The sequence below is a fragment of the Anabrus simplex genome, chromosome 3 (assembly GCF_040414725.1).
Source record: "Anabrus simplex isolate iqAnaSimp1 chromosome 3, ASM4041472v1, whole genome shotgun sequence".
Classification (NCBI taxonomy): Eukaryota; Metazoa; Arthropoda; class Insecta; order Orthoptera; family Tettigoniidae; genus Anabrus; species Anabrus simplex.
Genome location: NC_090267.1, coordinates 383,105,099 through 383,122,514, shown reverse-complemented (window position 1 = coordinate 383,122,514; position 17,416 = coordinate 383,105,099). Strand labels below are relative to the sequence as shown.

The 17,416-nt window shown below is 40.4% G+C and overlaps 1 protein-coding gene across 2 annotated transcripts in view; it reads left to right on the top strand.

Annotated features, from left to right (window-relative positions):
* Dek (protein) overlaps nt 1-17,416 on the top strand; it is a 147,793-nt gene that overhangs the window by 27,838 nt on the left and 102,539 nt on the right. For both annotated transcript variants that reach the window (XM_067143325.1, XM_067143324.1), the window contains exon 3: nt 5,486-5,655. In XM_067143325.1, the coding sequence (XP_066999426.1) occupies nt 5,486-5,655 (170 nt within the window). The remainder of the gene's footprint in view (nt 1-5,485; nt 5,656-17,416) is intronic.

The window sequence follows — 17,416 nt, the reverse complement described above, 5'->3', positions numbered from 1 at the left end:
TGAAGTCGAGAGAATATATGAAGAGATAGAATACTCCTGCCAACTCCTGGATTCGAGACCATCAAGGCTTATGTAGTGAATGGAGTGAAGCAATTAAGATGACAGCAAACATTTCAGCAGTTAGATCGGTACCAGGAAGATCTCAGAGCGGATTCCCTTTGTAGGCGCTGCCTCAAGGAGATTGTAATTCTTGCGCATGTTCTGGGATCTTGTCCTCATGGTGAACTTTTGAGGAATGTGCGTCATCATAACATCCGCTCGTTAATTGCAGCAACACTAAAAGACCATGGTTTCCAGGTATTTGAAGAGGATCCTGTCTTGGCGGACCACGGAAGCAGCAGAACGATTGACATCATTGCTTTCAAGAATAAGAAGAGAGGTTACATCATCGACTCCACAATTCGCTTTGAAAGCCATAAGTTGCAGCCCTCAGATGTTAACCTAGAGGAAAGGAATATTTACTTTCCAACAATTCCTTACTACAAGGAGAAATACCACATAGAGGAAATCGACATAGTAGGTCTGATGATTGGAGCAAGGGGAACGATTCCCGCTTTTGCCGCCGCTAATTTCTGGAAACAGATGTCTGCCAGTTACAACGTTACGGGAGATTGCCATCATAGCCTTAAGGGGCTCACTGATAATTCTAAGAAATCACTGTAATAGTTAGGTTACCTTCAACATTTCTCAAGTACAGTATATCTATTTCTCTTCTAAAAATAAATGTAAAAGTCTACTTTGTCACAAGGAAGCCTCTGCATGAGAGGAAGTATTTCATAAAATAATAAAGGTGACGAGAATCTAATTGTGATGGAAGACTGGAATGCAGTGGTAGGCCAAGGAAGAGAAGGTAATACAGTTGGAGAATTCGGATTGGGACAAAGGAACGAAAGAGGAAATCGGCTGGTTGAATTCTGCACTTGTCATAATTTAGTCCTTGCCAATACTTGGTTCAAACACCACAAACAACGGCTGTATACGTGGACGAGACCGGGAGACACTGGAATGTATCAAATAGACTTCATTATGATTAGGTAGAGATTCACAAACCAGGAGTTGGATGCAAAACATTCCCAGGAGCAGACATGGACTCTGACCACAACTTGTTGGTCATGAAATGCCATCTGAAGCTGAAGAAATTGAAGAAAGGAATGAATGCAAAAAATGGGATCTAGGCATGTTAAAAGAAAAGAGTGTGAGGGATTTTTTCAATGACCATGTTGCACAAGGACTAAATGAAAAGGCTGAAGGAAGCACAATAGAGGTAGAGTGGATAGTCATGAAAAATGAAATCGGTAGGGCTGCTGAAGAAATGTTTGGAAGGAAGAAAAGATCAACTAAGAATCAGTGGATAACTCAGGAGATATTAGACCTGATTGATGAACGACGATAATACAAGAATGCTAGAAGTGAAGTGGGCAGAAAAGAATACAGGCGATTAAAGAAGGAAGTGGATAGAAAGTGCAAGGTAGCTAAGGAAGAATGGCTGAAGGAAAAGTACAAGAATGTCGAAGGTTGTGTGGTTCTAGGAAAGGTAGATGCTGCATACAGGAAAGTCAAGGAAACCGTTGGAGAAAGGAAATCTAGCTGTATGAATACTAAGAACTCGGGTGGAAAGCCACTTCTAGGGAAAGAAGACAAAGCAGAAAGATGGCAATAACATATCCAACAGTTGTATCAAGGTGAAAATGTAGATCATTTGGTTCGGGAACAAGAAGAGGTTGTTGATGCTGATGAAATGGGAGACCCAATTTCGAGGTCAGAGTTTGACAGAGCTGTGAGCGACGTAAATAGGAACAAGGCACCTGGAATTGATGACATTCCCTCTGAATTACTGACTTCCTTAGGAGAAACCAGCATGGCAAGGTTATTCCATTTAGTGTGCAAGATGCATGAGACAGGAGAAGTCCCATCCGATTTTCGGCAGAATGTTGTTATACCTATTGCCAAGAAAGCCGGTGCTGACAGGTGTGAAAACTACCGCACCATTAGTTTAGTATCTCATGCCTGCAAAATTTTAACACGTATTATTTACAGAAGAATGGAAAAACATGTTGAGGTTGTGTTGGGAGAAGATCAATTTGGCTTCAGAAGAAATGTAGGAACACGTGAAGCGATCCTGACTTTACGTCTGATCTTAGAGGATCGAATTAAGGACAAGCCCACGTACATGGCATTTGTATCTCTAGAAAAGGCATTCGATAATGTTGATTGGACCAAGCTATTTGAGATTCTGAAGGTGATTGGGATCAGATACCAAGAACGAGAATTATCTACAATCTGTATAAAAATCAGTCTGCAGTGATAAGAATCAAGGGCTTTGAAAAAGAAGCAGCAATCCAGAAAGGAGTGAGGCAAGGCTGCAGTATTTCCCCCCTATTTTTCAGTGTTTACATAGAACAGCAGTAAAGATAATCAAAGAGGAATTTGGAAAGGGAATCACAATCCAAGGAGAGGAAATCAAAACCTTGAGATTTGCCGATGATATTGTTATTTTATCTGAGACTGCAGAAGATCTTGAAGCTGCTGAATGGTATGGATGAAGTCTTGGGTAAGGAGTACAAGATGAAAATAAATAAGTCCAAAACAAAAGTAATGGAGTGCAGTCAAACGAAGGCAGGTGATGCAGGAAATATTGGATTAGGAAATGAATCCTTAAAGGAAGTAGATGAATATTGTTACTTAGGTAGTAAAATAACTAACGATGGCAGAAGTAAGAAGGACATAAAATGTAGACCAGCACAAACAAGGAAGAGCTTTCTTAAGAAAAGAAATTTGCTCACTTCAAACATTGATATCGGAATTAGAAATAGGTTTTTAAAGACTTTCGTGTGGAGCGTGGCATTGTATGGAAGTGAAACATGGGCGATAACAACCCCTGAAAGAAAGGGAATAGAAGCTTTTAAAATGTGGTGTTACAGAAGAATGCTGAAGGTGAGATGGATAGATAAGATCACGAATGAAGAGATACTTAATCGAACTGGCGAGAGGAGATCGATTTGGCTAAATTTGATGAGAAAAAGAGATAGAATGATAGGACACATCTTAAGACAACCAGGACTTGTTCAGTTGGTTTTTGAAGAAAGTGTTGGTGGTAAGAACGGTAGGGGTAGATCAAGGTATTGTAACGAGTTGGCGGGGTAGTATGATCAATTAACACAAGACTGGTAGCTTCGATTTCATAGATTTATTAACTAAACACTACAACTACAGATTTACACACATACAGACGATAGCCGAGCAACAAGTTACGCGTACACGGTCACACACTTACAGACTGTACGCGCTCTCTCTCTTAGTTTCTCTTATGTTCCATCTACAATGACACACATACACACAGTCATTGATTATTTGCAGTACACTCTCTCAGCCACTCAGTTACACTCGTTAGCGCTGTCGCGGTCCACACCTTACACGTCAGCCTCGCAGGTCGAGATAGTATCCGCTGTTCACCCAACCCGTTGAACTCCGCAGTCTTCACACGTCGTCTCCTAGTGTTCCCTTCTTCGCCGCTCCAGAACACTCAAGCTTCTCCTCCAGCAGCCAGCCTCAAGGGACACACACACACGACATCAGGAAAACAGGAACGAGTCCTCGGCTCCAACAGACAGATACTCGATCGGGCCGCACTCTCTCAGGCTATCACTAACTGCGCTCCAGTGAACTCAATCTCGCTCTCCAATTCTCGACTGACTCCAGGCAGGTCGTTCCTCTCTTATATACCTGTGTTGGTTCTTCTAGAATCGTCCGGATGCTGGACGGGTCCAGGAACATCGCGAGATGGAACACTCCAGATTAATCGCACAGTCATTTCTTTCGTCCCACGCGGCGCAACTACGGACAGAAGAGAGAAGGGCCCGCCCAGCACGTAAATGTTGCTCGCGATTGGCGCACTCAAGTCTAAGGGGGTGGGGGCGATGGGTGACGAGCTCGGCGTGTAGCGACTTGACATGGCGGACCCTGTACCCATTACAGTATGAATATGACAGACAGATTAGAGCAGATGTAGGGTGCAATAGTTACGTAGAAATGAAAAGGTTAGCACAGGTCAGGGTGGCATGGAGAGCTGCATCAAACCAGTCTATGGACTGATGACTCAAACAACATTATTATTATTACTAGGAGTTTCCTGCTGGCTCCGACCGCAATGTGCAAAGTATGGTGTTGTTCGTTACCCTCCTCACGGATGTATTTGCAAAGTTCCGACTTAATGAAATAAAGCACGATCTGTTGCGGTAATAGAATGTAATATTATGTCAACAAAACGCTTGAAAATACATCACACACAGAAATTGAATTAAACGTTCCTTGGAACAACACTACGCGCTGAATTGTTGAAAAGTCCTTGAAAGATCTTCGTCACGGAGACAAATGTACTCATAACTTTTCTCTCAGAATCTACCAGTTTAAGTAGTTATTGCCTCAAAAGAAAGCACTTGATCCACTGAGTGTTTGTAGACCAAAACGAACTGTGTACCTCAATTAGAACGAAAGATTTAATTGCTTCAATGAGAAAAAAATGGTTAAGAAATGGGTCGTCAAATTGAATGTGCACTCATAACTTTCCTCAGAATCAACCAATTTGAATAGTTAAGAGCTGAAATGAAAGATCTTGATCCACTAAGTGTTCTTAGGTCAAAAGGAACTCCGTACCTCAATTAGAGCCAAAGATATAGCTTCAAAGAGACAAAAAATTGATTTTATCAAATAATTTGAGGAAGGCGAAAGTTAACTGAGTTATAGTGCCTGATGACAAATCTATGCATGAATACCTTTCAGTTAAAAAAAAAAAAAATGAAGGAAATCAAGCAGATAGAATGGCCCTTCTGACTGGCTTTAGTTTTTATCAATTGTTTTAATATATAGATTATTATTATACACTGCCTCCTGAATGCAAACTTATGGCAGCATGAATGATACCATGTAGCCATCTGTGATTCTTTAGGTTTATATACCGTATTTACACGAATAATCCCCGCGCCCTAACTTTAGGTAGGCTTGTTTTGAAAAAAAATCCAACTTTGATGCAAAAAAAAAAAGCATCCCAATTTCGTGCCTCAATTTTTTTTTAAATGTGTGGGTATTCCCCACCGCCGTATTTACGCGAATAATCCCGCACCCTAAATTTAGGAAGGATGATTTTGAGAAAATAATGGCAACATTGACGCAAATAATACCCGCACCCCAATTTCGTACCCCAAATTAAAAAAAATGTGCGAGTATTATTCGCGTAAATACGGTATTCACCTTGAGAGCATTAATCATTCCTAATTATTATATTGATGGTTTTGGAGTTGATAACATTTCTTGTACTTCTGTTTCTTGTTGTATCACTGATGAAATCAGTACTTATCTCCTTAGTAACCTGACCATGATTGAATTATTGATGTTTTGTTACCAGAATGGTATATTATAACTCTGTTTCTGGGAAGATATGCCTAAGTCACTACCATTGTTTTGATTTGTACAACCTTGTATTCAACAGTACCCTTGCTTGATCAACCTTTGGAGCTGTCTGGAACTCGGGAGCGTAAAAAAGTACAACGGTTTACTGAAGAATTCAAATCAGAGCCAAAGGATGCTGTTGTAATAGAAATTCCAGAGGGTAGAGGAGCTGCTCTGGGATCCATTCCCCGAATAGAAGCCAGTATCCAGGTGAGAACTTGGTGCAGTAGAGAACAAAATATAAAGATATGATATATGAGATTAAATTTTTCTTTTATTATTCCTTGGCATTGATTTTGATATTTATTTTTAAAGCAAATGATAGATACAGGCTTAAAATTTCAACACTATGCCCATGCGGGATATGGACGCTCTGCTTTCCTGGTTGTGGATGGCGCCCGTATTGCATACGCGTGTGATTTTCGCTCGTGTTTATAGGCAGCTGTACATACTCCATGCAACTCCCATCCCTTGCTTGCTGGTATTAGTTTGTGTAGCGTCCGCTTGAATGCAGCAGTTATCAGGAAGTTAACTGAAACGATTAAAAGGGAGGTTTTTCCCTTGCTTTGACCTCTACCGAAGCACTCGGTGTGTGCCAAATATGTCGCACTGTCAGCTCTGTTACTGTACTAACATTCCCTCACGCCAGCTCAATATTAGTGATATCTTGCATATTTTATTGGTAGAAGCAGGTTGCGGATTTTCATTTTCCAGAAATTCGGGCTTATTTTTCTTGTTTAGACGAGGAGACGCGGTCTGATGATTCACCTGTACCACAAAAAGCCAGTAGATGTTGGTGCAAGGAGTGTAAGGTTGTACTGTGCACATAGCCCAATGTTTTCAGTGCTGCTATACCAAAACAAACTATTCCTAAATAGGTAAATTTTGCACTTCAAATGTAATTGTGTTTGTGGCTTAGGTAGCCACATTGAATGATTCATTTTGTATTTCATAAGACTAATATAATTAAATTACTTCAGATACGTACCTCGTGATTAACATCATTTTACATGGCTAACACCTTCATATGATATAAAAATCAGGTACGTACTATGTTTTGCTGTTCTGTAATAATGTATTAAAATTGAGGGAAAAGGCCCAATTCACTGCTGGGGTCCATGATAAAATATGGTGGTGTTGAAAGTGTTAATGCTGGCTGTAATTATATTTTGATAGTCTGTGATTAGATTTACTCGTGCTGTCTGTCCTCCTCTGCCTTCGTTATTACTTCATAATACATGAGGTATACCATTTTAAGGTGGGATCTGTGGGGGGAAAAAGGAGTATTTGTGATTTTCCCACCTTATTTATTTGTTTTGTGACACATAGTACAGGCTAGATGTTTGGCAAAATACCTTTGGCTTATTTTTAAAAATATACCAGGTGTATGCATTAGTCTTTTCCGGTTTCTCTAAGAGATGGATCCAGCAAACAGTACGCAGCATATGAATTCGACACATAAATCAGTTCGTTTGTCTGACAACCTACCAACACACACAAGTTCAGTCTGCGAAACACTAGCATCTGTGTTGTATCGTTCAGTGATCATGTCGATGTTTGTGCCTGAAAAAGAACATTTGCGGCACAGATTGCTTTTCTTATTTAATCAATAGAAAAAGGCTCTGGAAAGTCATTGTTTACTGATAGAAACATATGGTGAATACGCTTCATCGATTAGAACATGTGAGACATGGCTTCGACAATTTAAACGGGGTGATTTCAATGTGAAAGGCAGTGCGCTCTGGTAGACCACAAAAGTGTGAAGACCAGCAATTGCAGACGTTACTGGATGATGACCCAACTCAAACTCAACAAATAATTCATTTAAATCACGCATTGATCGAAAGATGACAAGAATATACCGGAAGACATGGCATAATGATTTTTTTACACGACAATGTGCCGTCTCGCACAGCAAAAACAGTGAAAGACACCTTGAAATCGCTAGGATGGGACATTCTTCCGCATCCGCCGTACTACCGCAACCTGCCTCCAGCTATCACCTCTTCGCATCAATGGGGCATGTGCTCGTAGACTAGCACTTCAGCAATTTCAAGGAAGTTGGAAAATGGCTTGACGAATTGTTTGCCGCAAAAAACAAGCAGTTTTTCTGGCATGGTATTCATAAGTTACCTGAAAGATGGGCGAAGTGTGTAGAAGCCAGTGGCCGATATTTTGAATAAACAAAAAATGAATTTCCCTTGACAATTGCGTGTTTTCTTTACCACAAAAACTGGCAAGAACTTATGCATACACCTGGTGATACCATTAGCTGCAGTACCCAGCTCTGCTCGGGTACTTTCTTTCAATGTTTAACATTTAGAATGCCACACAACAATATATTGTAAGTTACTTGTGCATAAATTCCAGAAACGATATATCTTTGTTTGAAAGCACACCTTACTCTCTGCATTTAGCACGATTATTATATTTATTATTATATTTGCCTTTATTTGTAGTGGTGAAGTTAGGACTCATGGTCCTCTCTTACACTTAACCACACTTCATTAACATAGTACATCTGAGAGCAATATTCATAATCTTATCTTAAAACTACCATTACAAACTAGAAACAAAATATGAAACAAAATAACATAAACTCTATAAATATTCTTAGTCATGTCTTAAACTATCGTTACAAATTAAAAGTTGATTGACACTAAATACCCTAAGCACAGTAAACGAACATTCATACACACATTCCCTCTGCCAGATTCATTCAGCCTGGCGGCACACATCGAGGAGATGCTCACGGCAAGACAACTTGAAGGAATTTAAGGATTATATGGCTCTAATGTTGTGAGGGGGAGAGAATTCCATATTCTAGCTCCATTTGCAACAAAGGAACGGCTGAATGCTGCTGACCTGCTGAGAGGGATAGCAAGTGTACTGCCAGAGAGTGTGTTATGCTGGTGGAAAGAGGATAGGAAATTGAGTTGTGAAGATAAGTAGTATGGGATATTCTCTTTTTTGAAAGATTAATACTGCCACGTGGAGGTTTCTATATTGTTCAAATTTTAGAAGGGAAAGTTGTCGATAATAAGGGGTAACATGAACATCATAGCGTAAGGAAAAGATAAATCTAATACACGAATTCATAGCACGTTGTAATCGATTTAGTTGGTCTCTCGTGGCATCAATTAGTACTACGTCACAGTAGGAAAATATAGGGAGGATAAGAGTATTTATAAGCCTAATTCTCATGTTTAGTGGCAGCATATTTTGATGATATTTTAGTGGGTGAAGGGACGCGTACACTTTTCTACAGATATTTGTAATGTGCTCTCCCCAGTTAAGATTCTCGTTTATAATTACACCAAGATTTCTTACCGTGTTTTCGTACGGAATAATTTTACCAGATAAAGTTAGTGGAGGAATGTTTTTGTTTTTTGCCTCCACGAACCTGCTACGAAGGCGTAGCAGGGTTAGAGGTGATGGTCCCAGGTGGCGGATAGGGGGTCCTAACCGGCTTGACGGCGGACTTGAGGGAAATAAAATACCTCTCGCGGACCAAACACACTACCCCCTGCGGGTGGGGGACGCACATGTAGAATACACCCGCGGTATCCCCTGCCTGTCGTAAGAGGCGACTAAAAGGGGCGACCAAGGGCTGACTGAATTAGAACCATGAAACTAATTTTGAATCGTACCATCACGCGGGGAACACCATAGGTTGCCTGTACTTGCGAGTAGTACCACTAAATTCGGTACAAAATAGGTTTGTGATTAGTAGCAGTAAAAGCCTGGCCTGGTGGATTCCAGTATCCGTGCGTCGTACCCATGTGTGCAACACCGCGGGTCTGGGCGTAGCCTGTGAGTTGTATCACTATATGAGCAGCACCGTGGGTCTGCGTTGCCTGTGATTAGTACCCACTATGTGAGGAACACCACGGGAATACCGGCGCCCGTGTTTAGTACACCTAGGTGGGGAACCTTCTCGGTTTGCGTTGACTCTGAGTTGGGTCATTGTGTGAGACACACCATAGGTCTGCGTTACTTGTACGTATTGCAATACTTGTGAGTAGTACCATCTTTTGTGGAACACCGTGAGTCCTCGCTACTTCTGATTAATACCCCAACATGACACATACCATGGTTCTATTTTACTCGCGACATGTACCATTCTGTGGGGCCTTAGACGTGGATTTTGCACCCCCTTTAGACACCAAGCATCATTGTGCTTTATAAGTGGTTCCTTGGTCGGTAATAATGTTATTTTCAATCTGTATTGAGTCCGATCCACTGGTTTTTGTTTGTTTGTTTTGTATTTTGTTGAGTTCCTGTCCCTCCATTCATTCTCCATGCCATTTTTTATTTTTGTCAGTGGATGCCTTTGCAATTTTTGTTCTTTCATTTTGTACCATTAGGGGCCGATGACCTTCGATGTTAGACCCCTTAAAACAACAATCATCATCATCGTTTTTTGCCGCACTGATTTGTTTCGTCTGCCCAACAATAATAGCTTTAGATTTTGATGGATTAATTAAAATACAGTTTTCATGAGCGTATGCACAGATATTATTTAAGTTAGAGTTCATATAACCTATTGCTTGATTGATGTCTGAAATTTTGGAATGGTAATAGATCTGCAGATCGTCAGCATACAAGTGGTACGGTGTCTTAGCCGTGTCGATATATCGTTAATATAGATAACAAAGAGAAGTGGTCCAAGTACAGAGACTTGTGCTACTCCTGAAAATTTCATTACCCATTCGGATGACCTATTCTGAATAATTACGCGTTGTTTTCGTTCCGTAAGATATGAGAGAAAGAATTCTAGAGCTGTCTGTCCAGGGTGAAGCGATTTCAATTTAGCTACCAGTACGTCTATATTTACAGTGTCAAAAGCTCTGCTAAAATCAAGAAGTGTAAGTAACGTCACCTGCCTTTCGTCCATAGCGCGTCTCATGTCGTCTGTAACTTTCAGTAGGGCAGTGGCCGTACTGTGTCCCTTTTTGAAACCCGATTGTAAAGGGTCAAGTAGTTCGTATTTATTTAAATAGTCGGTTAATTGCACGTGTACTATGCGTTCAAGAGGCTTGGAGAGAGATCAAAGTATGCAAACAGGTCGATAATCTGTTATAAGTACAGGTGAGGAAGTTTTGGGAACAGGATTTATAATGGCATTTTTCCACATTTTTGGAAAGAGGCCACTTGTGAGGCACGTGTCGTATATATGAGTAATGGCAGGAAGAATGTCAATGATGTGTTTAATTATGAGTATGGGTATTTCATCAGGTCCTACAGCAGATGATGTAATTGATAATACCTCGCGTTTCACGTCAATCTCTGTGACTTCGCGAAATTCAAAGAATGGCCTATTTGGTGGTGGCTGGTTCAGAAGAGATTTTATAGTCTGTGATATTGTGCGTATTTCTGGTTTAATTTTTACTTCAGAAAAATGAGCATTCAATCTCTCCAGAGAGATGTCTGGATTACATGGCTGGGGCAAAGCTTTCCCAATTCCAATGGAACGAAGTTGTTTCCAAGTGTTTGACACATTTAAATTTTCAGCCAGGTGATTGTAAAAAGAAAATTTCTTATTTCGAATTATTACTTTAATTCTATTCCGAAGTTGTCGATACTGTTCAAGCACTCTGGAAGAGTGTGTGCGTCTGTAGAGCCGGTGTAACGCGTCACGGTGAGACATCATTTGTTTAATGTCATCGGTCAGCCATGGAGAAGGAGGTCGGGAGACTTTGGCCTTACGCTTAGGTGCATGGTTATCAAGGAGACCAAGTATAAGTGAACTTAAAGTTTCAACTTCCTTATCGATACCGTTTATATTTTTTACGTCATCCCAAGGACTATTCAAGACGTCAACTCTCAGATGATCTAAGTTTATATGTTTAATGTCCCTGAATGTGATGTATGTGGACTTATACTTCGGTACTTTGAGCGAGTAAGATAAGTATATTAAGTCATGTGTCGATATACTAGGGGTAGGAATTTGGCCATGTGGTACTATTTTCTGTGGGTTGTTAGTGACCATTAAGTCAGTTAGTGTATGTGAAGATGAGGTATGATTTGTCGGTTTTAGTGGAAGTATTGTCATGTCACACGTCTGGAAAATACTTAAGAGTTGCTTTGTATCTCCAGCCTGTTCCAGTAAATTAGTATTGAAGTCTCCAAATATTAAAATATGTTCATAAGCAGGTGATAGTCTCTGCAGGATGTCTTTAATGTCAGAGAGGTGACCTACCCGTGGTGGCCGATAAACAACTCCTATTAGGGCTTTAACTGTTGTCACAGTTATCTCGGCAAAAATGAACTCAGGTCTCGGGTCAGGACAGTGGGCAGATGTGCATACGATTTTACATTTAATATCATCTCTACGTGGATGGCAATATCTTACGTTTTGTTTCCATAGGGTAAAGAATGATGTTTCTAATTTTATCATTGGATGGCTCATTTTTTCATTTATTTACGTACATTGGAGTTCTGAATTTCACTTGTTTCTCTGGTCATGTGACATTTGGCAGTTGCATAACGGTAATAACATACTCTACTACCGAACAGATGCGTTCAAATTTTCAGTTGTTACTTCACTTGGAAGGTTGCATTGCTGATTGATTGCCATAGTTTATCTGTAATTTTAAGTTTGAATTATTTCATTGCTAGTTTTGAAATTCAATTTTCTTTTTTCAAAATGTTCAAAAACATTTAAAATATATTTTAAAATTTAAGTGTATTGTAATCATTGTCAGTATAACTCTTTTCTACACTGACTGCGAGCGGCCTACGTGCTGTCAGGGGAGTGGCGAGTGAGGGTGTCAACCAACCCAGTACGACGTAACAGACCAGTAAATGAATGGGACAGAGAGCACTACTACAACGTTGCTGGGATTGCGGGCACGTTAAAAGTTGAATAGAATTCTACATAACCATGAAATACAAATGTTCTAGTTCAAGTATACCCTCTGGATGTAGTATAATATGAGTTAGTTAATAATACATGTAACAAGCGTAATAATACATATAACAGGTGAATCAACAAAACACCCAGGAGCAATTCATTCAAATTTACAGCATTACACAACATACTTTCTTACCGTACCTCACTCCAGGTGAAGTATCCATGGTACGGCACTTCAACACTCGTCATTGTCACCAAAGCTGACACGGGAAATATCCTTGTCTCTTGAATTCTCGCTGTGGCTGTCATCTTGTATATTTATGATTTGATCCATGACTGTATCCAATACCACGTCCCTTTCATAATCTTCCCCCTGAAATTTGTCAACATACGACACACAAGACTTCCCTTGGTTACTTTAGCCAGTTCCTCTTCCATTAAAGACAGGCGTCAGCTAGTTTGAACGGTATGTTCCTTTTCCCAACAGCAGTTTTAATGTTTGCCTAACCTGCTCTATGGGATTATACTGACGGTGATATTGCAGTAGGTGAACAGTGGTATGACCTCTTCTTTCAGCAAGTGTATCAATTTTGTAAATTTATGCGTATGGCTTGGCTAGTTTCACAAGAGACAACAGTTCATCTCTGGTGTACTTGCTGTCATGAGGAATATTCCTAGCAGATAACCACAATATAATACAGTAAAACTATGGTACCAAAGGGGAAAAAAATGTGTAAGTGGGAAAAACGCTTTAATGAAATTCTGTAAATACGAAGCTGAGTTATATTCCAAAGTATACAGTGTGAATCGACCCACAATATCCATTCCGTCTTGATAACATCTGCCCTGCCGGTATGCTCAGACAACTCAACCGGATATCTTGATATTTACCGCCTCACCATGATAGGACGCCGTAATGTTATACAGTAGAACCTCGATGCATCGTTCCCAGAACTGTAGTTTTCCCGTATGCATAATTCAATGTATTTAGCCCCAAAAATGTTCCATATAAACTAATGTTAAATTTCCCCTCATCTATCGTTCCTCGAACTATCGGGGAGTTTTATTTTTTTCGCATTGATCGTCAAAAAATTGCTACTCTACCACAGCTTTCCCGTACAATATTGATCGTATATGAGAAAAATATATGCAAACGTTCATTTGAATTTAAAGCGGCATGGAACAGCGGCATTCCGTTACGTGGGAACGTACCTGCTACGAGCGATTAGGAGTTTCTAGGCTTGAGCAAGTTTCTCGGCTGGAGCAAAATTCATGTAGGCTGGACTGAAGTCCGCATATTATTTACGTAGAACCCCACTGTATAGGCCTCATCATGCCTACGAGAGTCCTGGCGCCAAGGCTTCTGTTCAAAGCTCCAAGCTGTCATTGTGCTGTTTCGTCTCATTCTGAGTGGACCTGTGCTGTGTCTTTGTTGTGTGCAGCGATTACAATTATATCTATCGTTCGTAATTACATTGTTTTTCTCATTTTGGTTCCCCTGTGTATTATCGTTATTCATGACGTCAACGCCATGCAAAAAGTAAGAACTCTGGAAGAACGACTGAAAATTATAGCGTCTTCAACTTTAAACTCCATATTTGCTAAGAAGAATGAGATAAACAGAGCAAATTGATAAATGTGGCAGTTCTAGTAAAAACAGAAAAACCGGAGGCAAATCCACATTCATTCAGCTGGAGATTGTCCTTTTCACTTGGTACCAGCAAGCAAGGGCTTCCAATATCCCTATAGATGGAACCATAATTATGGGAGAAAGCCAAGAAGATAGCTGCAAGATTGAAAAGTGATAATTTTACTGCATCGAATGAATGGATCGCTCGATTTATAGTGCGACTCGGGCTGGTCTTCAAGAAGGTTTCGGGTGAAAGTGTTCCTGTGGACACAGAAGCCAAGGAGCTATGGATCAATGGACTGCCTTCACTACTGGAGTGGTACGAGCCGCGTGACGTATATAACTCGGGACGAGACTGGGACCGGCCAACATAGGCACCGCAGGCACTGTCACAAATAAAGGTGTTAAAAGTTAAGTGAAACTATCAGTAATGCTTAAATAGTAAGCGATGAAGTCAGTGCTGAATTCACTACCGTATTTACTCGCGTATTAGACCCCTTTTTTTTTCCACTTTTACAGTCAAAAAATGCGAAGGGGGGTCCAATATGCGATAACGTCAAATTTCGTGCAGTGAACACATGACTTCTAGGCTATAAATTGTACACGTAAACATTCTACACTATTCTTTAATAAACTTATGAATGTATTCTGCGTTTTACTGGCTATTTTCGTTCGAAAATTTATAAATTTAAAAAGACAATGGTGAACATTACTTTTAGGCCTACATATATTTTAAATATAATCAATCACTTTTATTTACCGTATTAAGCAATGTTAACACAAAATAATGAAAAAGAACTTAATGGCCAGTCATTTGTCACTGTCAATTGTATTTGATAGTTCGGGAAACACGCGAGCATCGTCGTACCTACGTTACCAACGCTCAGCTGATGCAATACGACCACGGCGCACAGCCCGCATAAAATGTAATACTGTACTCCAAAAGATAATTATTCATGAGGTAAAATAAATTCACAAAATATACACTTACTAACAACATCCGGCACTAAAATGAGAATACAAGAATAAAAGAGAGTGAGGAAATAACAAATTACGGTACTTACAGTTAAGGGAGGTTATGGTGTACAAAAGAAACACTCCACTGATCCGAGACTCAAGTAACTTTCTTGCCACGTGTATTTCCCGGAATAAACGAGACATGGTACACACAGAACTAGATACACTAACCAACACACAAATATCAATAAAACTACAGCTACAATAAACTATTAAACGCATAAAAAACTACGTTATTGCACTAATGCTGTGAACTACGCTATCCTAGAGAGATGAAGACTAGAAGTAATATAACAATTTAAAAAACACAAATTACGGATGAAAATGTTCAAGATCGCAAACCGTATCGGTAGGCAAAAAGTCTATTTACAAGCTATAATGTTCAGGTTATAGCAATCCTAACCACTGCTTTCATCTGAACCATCGTCTGTGTCGTCATCTTCCCCGCTGCTGGCGTTACCATCCCACGTGACGTCGTCTTCACTCCCATCGAGAGCATTTGAGATCCCGGTTTTTTTGAAACTTTTCACAATAGTTTCGTTCTTGATAAGAGCCCACGCAGTGAGAACCCATTCACATATGGTTTCTAGAGATGGTCTCTGTATTCTCCCAGTTGGTGTGAATTTATGTGTAGCAGAAGCCATCCATTCCGAATATAGCCTTTTCATGTGACCCTTAAATGGCTTGTTAATGGACACATCTAGAGGCTGGAGTATTGATGTTAGTCCTCCAGGGATGATTGCGAGATCCGTCTTTACGGATTTCAGTTCGTCCTTAATGGCATCTAACAAATGACCCCTAAAGGTATCTAACACAATTAAGGCTTTCTGCTGCAGTAGTGCTCCAGGACGACGACTCCACACGGTTTTCAGCCAGTCTTGAACCAGGTCTGCTGTCATCCAACCTTTCTCATGTACTCGAAAATGAATACCGCTCGGAAATTTTCCCTTTGGTAGAGTCTTCCGTTTAAATATTATGTATGGAGGAAGCTTCCTACCATCGGCAGTTACGCAAAGCATGACTGTACATCTCATTTTCTCAGCACCACTTGTACGCATTACGACACTAGAAGCACCTTTTTCATGAATAGTAGTGTTTCGGGGCATGTCGAAATAGATCGGAGTTTGATCTGCGTTGCCAATCTGAGAAAGCAAGTAGTTTAATTTCCTTTGCTGAATGATGTAACGATGAAAAGAGATGACTTTATCCGTATAATCGTGAGGTAGTCTCTGGCAAATAGTTGTTCGTCTTCTCAAACTCAGACCATTTCTCCTCATGAAACGTGTAGACCAACCCCTGCTGGCTTTGAACTGTTGCCGACTGAGATTCAATGTTCTTGCCACTTCAAGTGCTTTAAGCTGTATCATATCATGAGTTACAGCAAAACCATCATTTCTCAACTCTGTTATATATTCTAGTACTTTGATATCGATCTCAGGATATTTGCCCGTTTTGGTCCCACGAAAAGTTCGCAAACTTTTATTTGCTGCTTCCAGTTTCTCTTTTTGCTTGCGCCAATATCTGATCATGTTTGGTTGCACATTAAATGTCCTGGCCGCTGACTTCACCCCTTGTTTTTCCGCTAAATTCACAGCGTTTAATTTGAAAGCTGCGGTGAAACCACATCTTATGTTTCGTACTATTTACCTCCATGATTTGAAGCAAAACTCACTTAACAACAGGCAACTTAACTAGACACACGCCACTATCGATAGAAAGTTGTTAATAGTACGTTTTCGCGCCGTTATTGTACCGATACCACTACCTTCGTGATGTAAGCAAGCTGTACTACTGTAGGCGTCCGTGCGTGCTCACTTGTGTCTAGGCAATGACGTGCAGCCATAATCGGCTGTACCCGGACCTGCTCGGGTAATCTCGGCATATAGCCCGTCCCACCAAGCATTTCAGCGCGGTGCAGCCAGCAGCACTCACAATGGCCAGTAGCATGAATACGAACAGCTGTTACTTTTTAGAATTAGGTACCGGTAATCAGTTTAATAGCCACAGAATCTCTTATGATAGTGTAATTCATATATTTCAGTTATTCCTATATTGGTCTGGTTGTTCTCTAGACATGAGTGAGAGAGTACATTCTATTTCACTTGATAGTTCACCTCGTGGGTCACTTTGGAAATTTGAAAAGCGCTGTTGTTATTAACTTAAATAAGAAATCGAACTCAGGGCCCCGGGAACGGCAGCTAATAGTGCTAAAGCTACGGAAATAGACATTTCTTAACTATAAGACAGGCGTATCACACGATTTTGGTGTGAGCTTGAATCGGGCGGGTCGGACAGTCGAACCTTGAGCTCTCTCAGTGTAGAAAGCTGCGGTGAGTGGAGAGTTTCACTTCCGCCTCTCTTCCTGCAGGGAGGCCAACCAGCCGGCAATAGAACCAACAGTAACAAAGTTCGTCATATTGACATATATAAGGTTAAGAATTCAAAGCATATTTTCATAAACCGACATT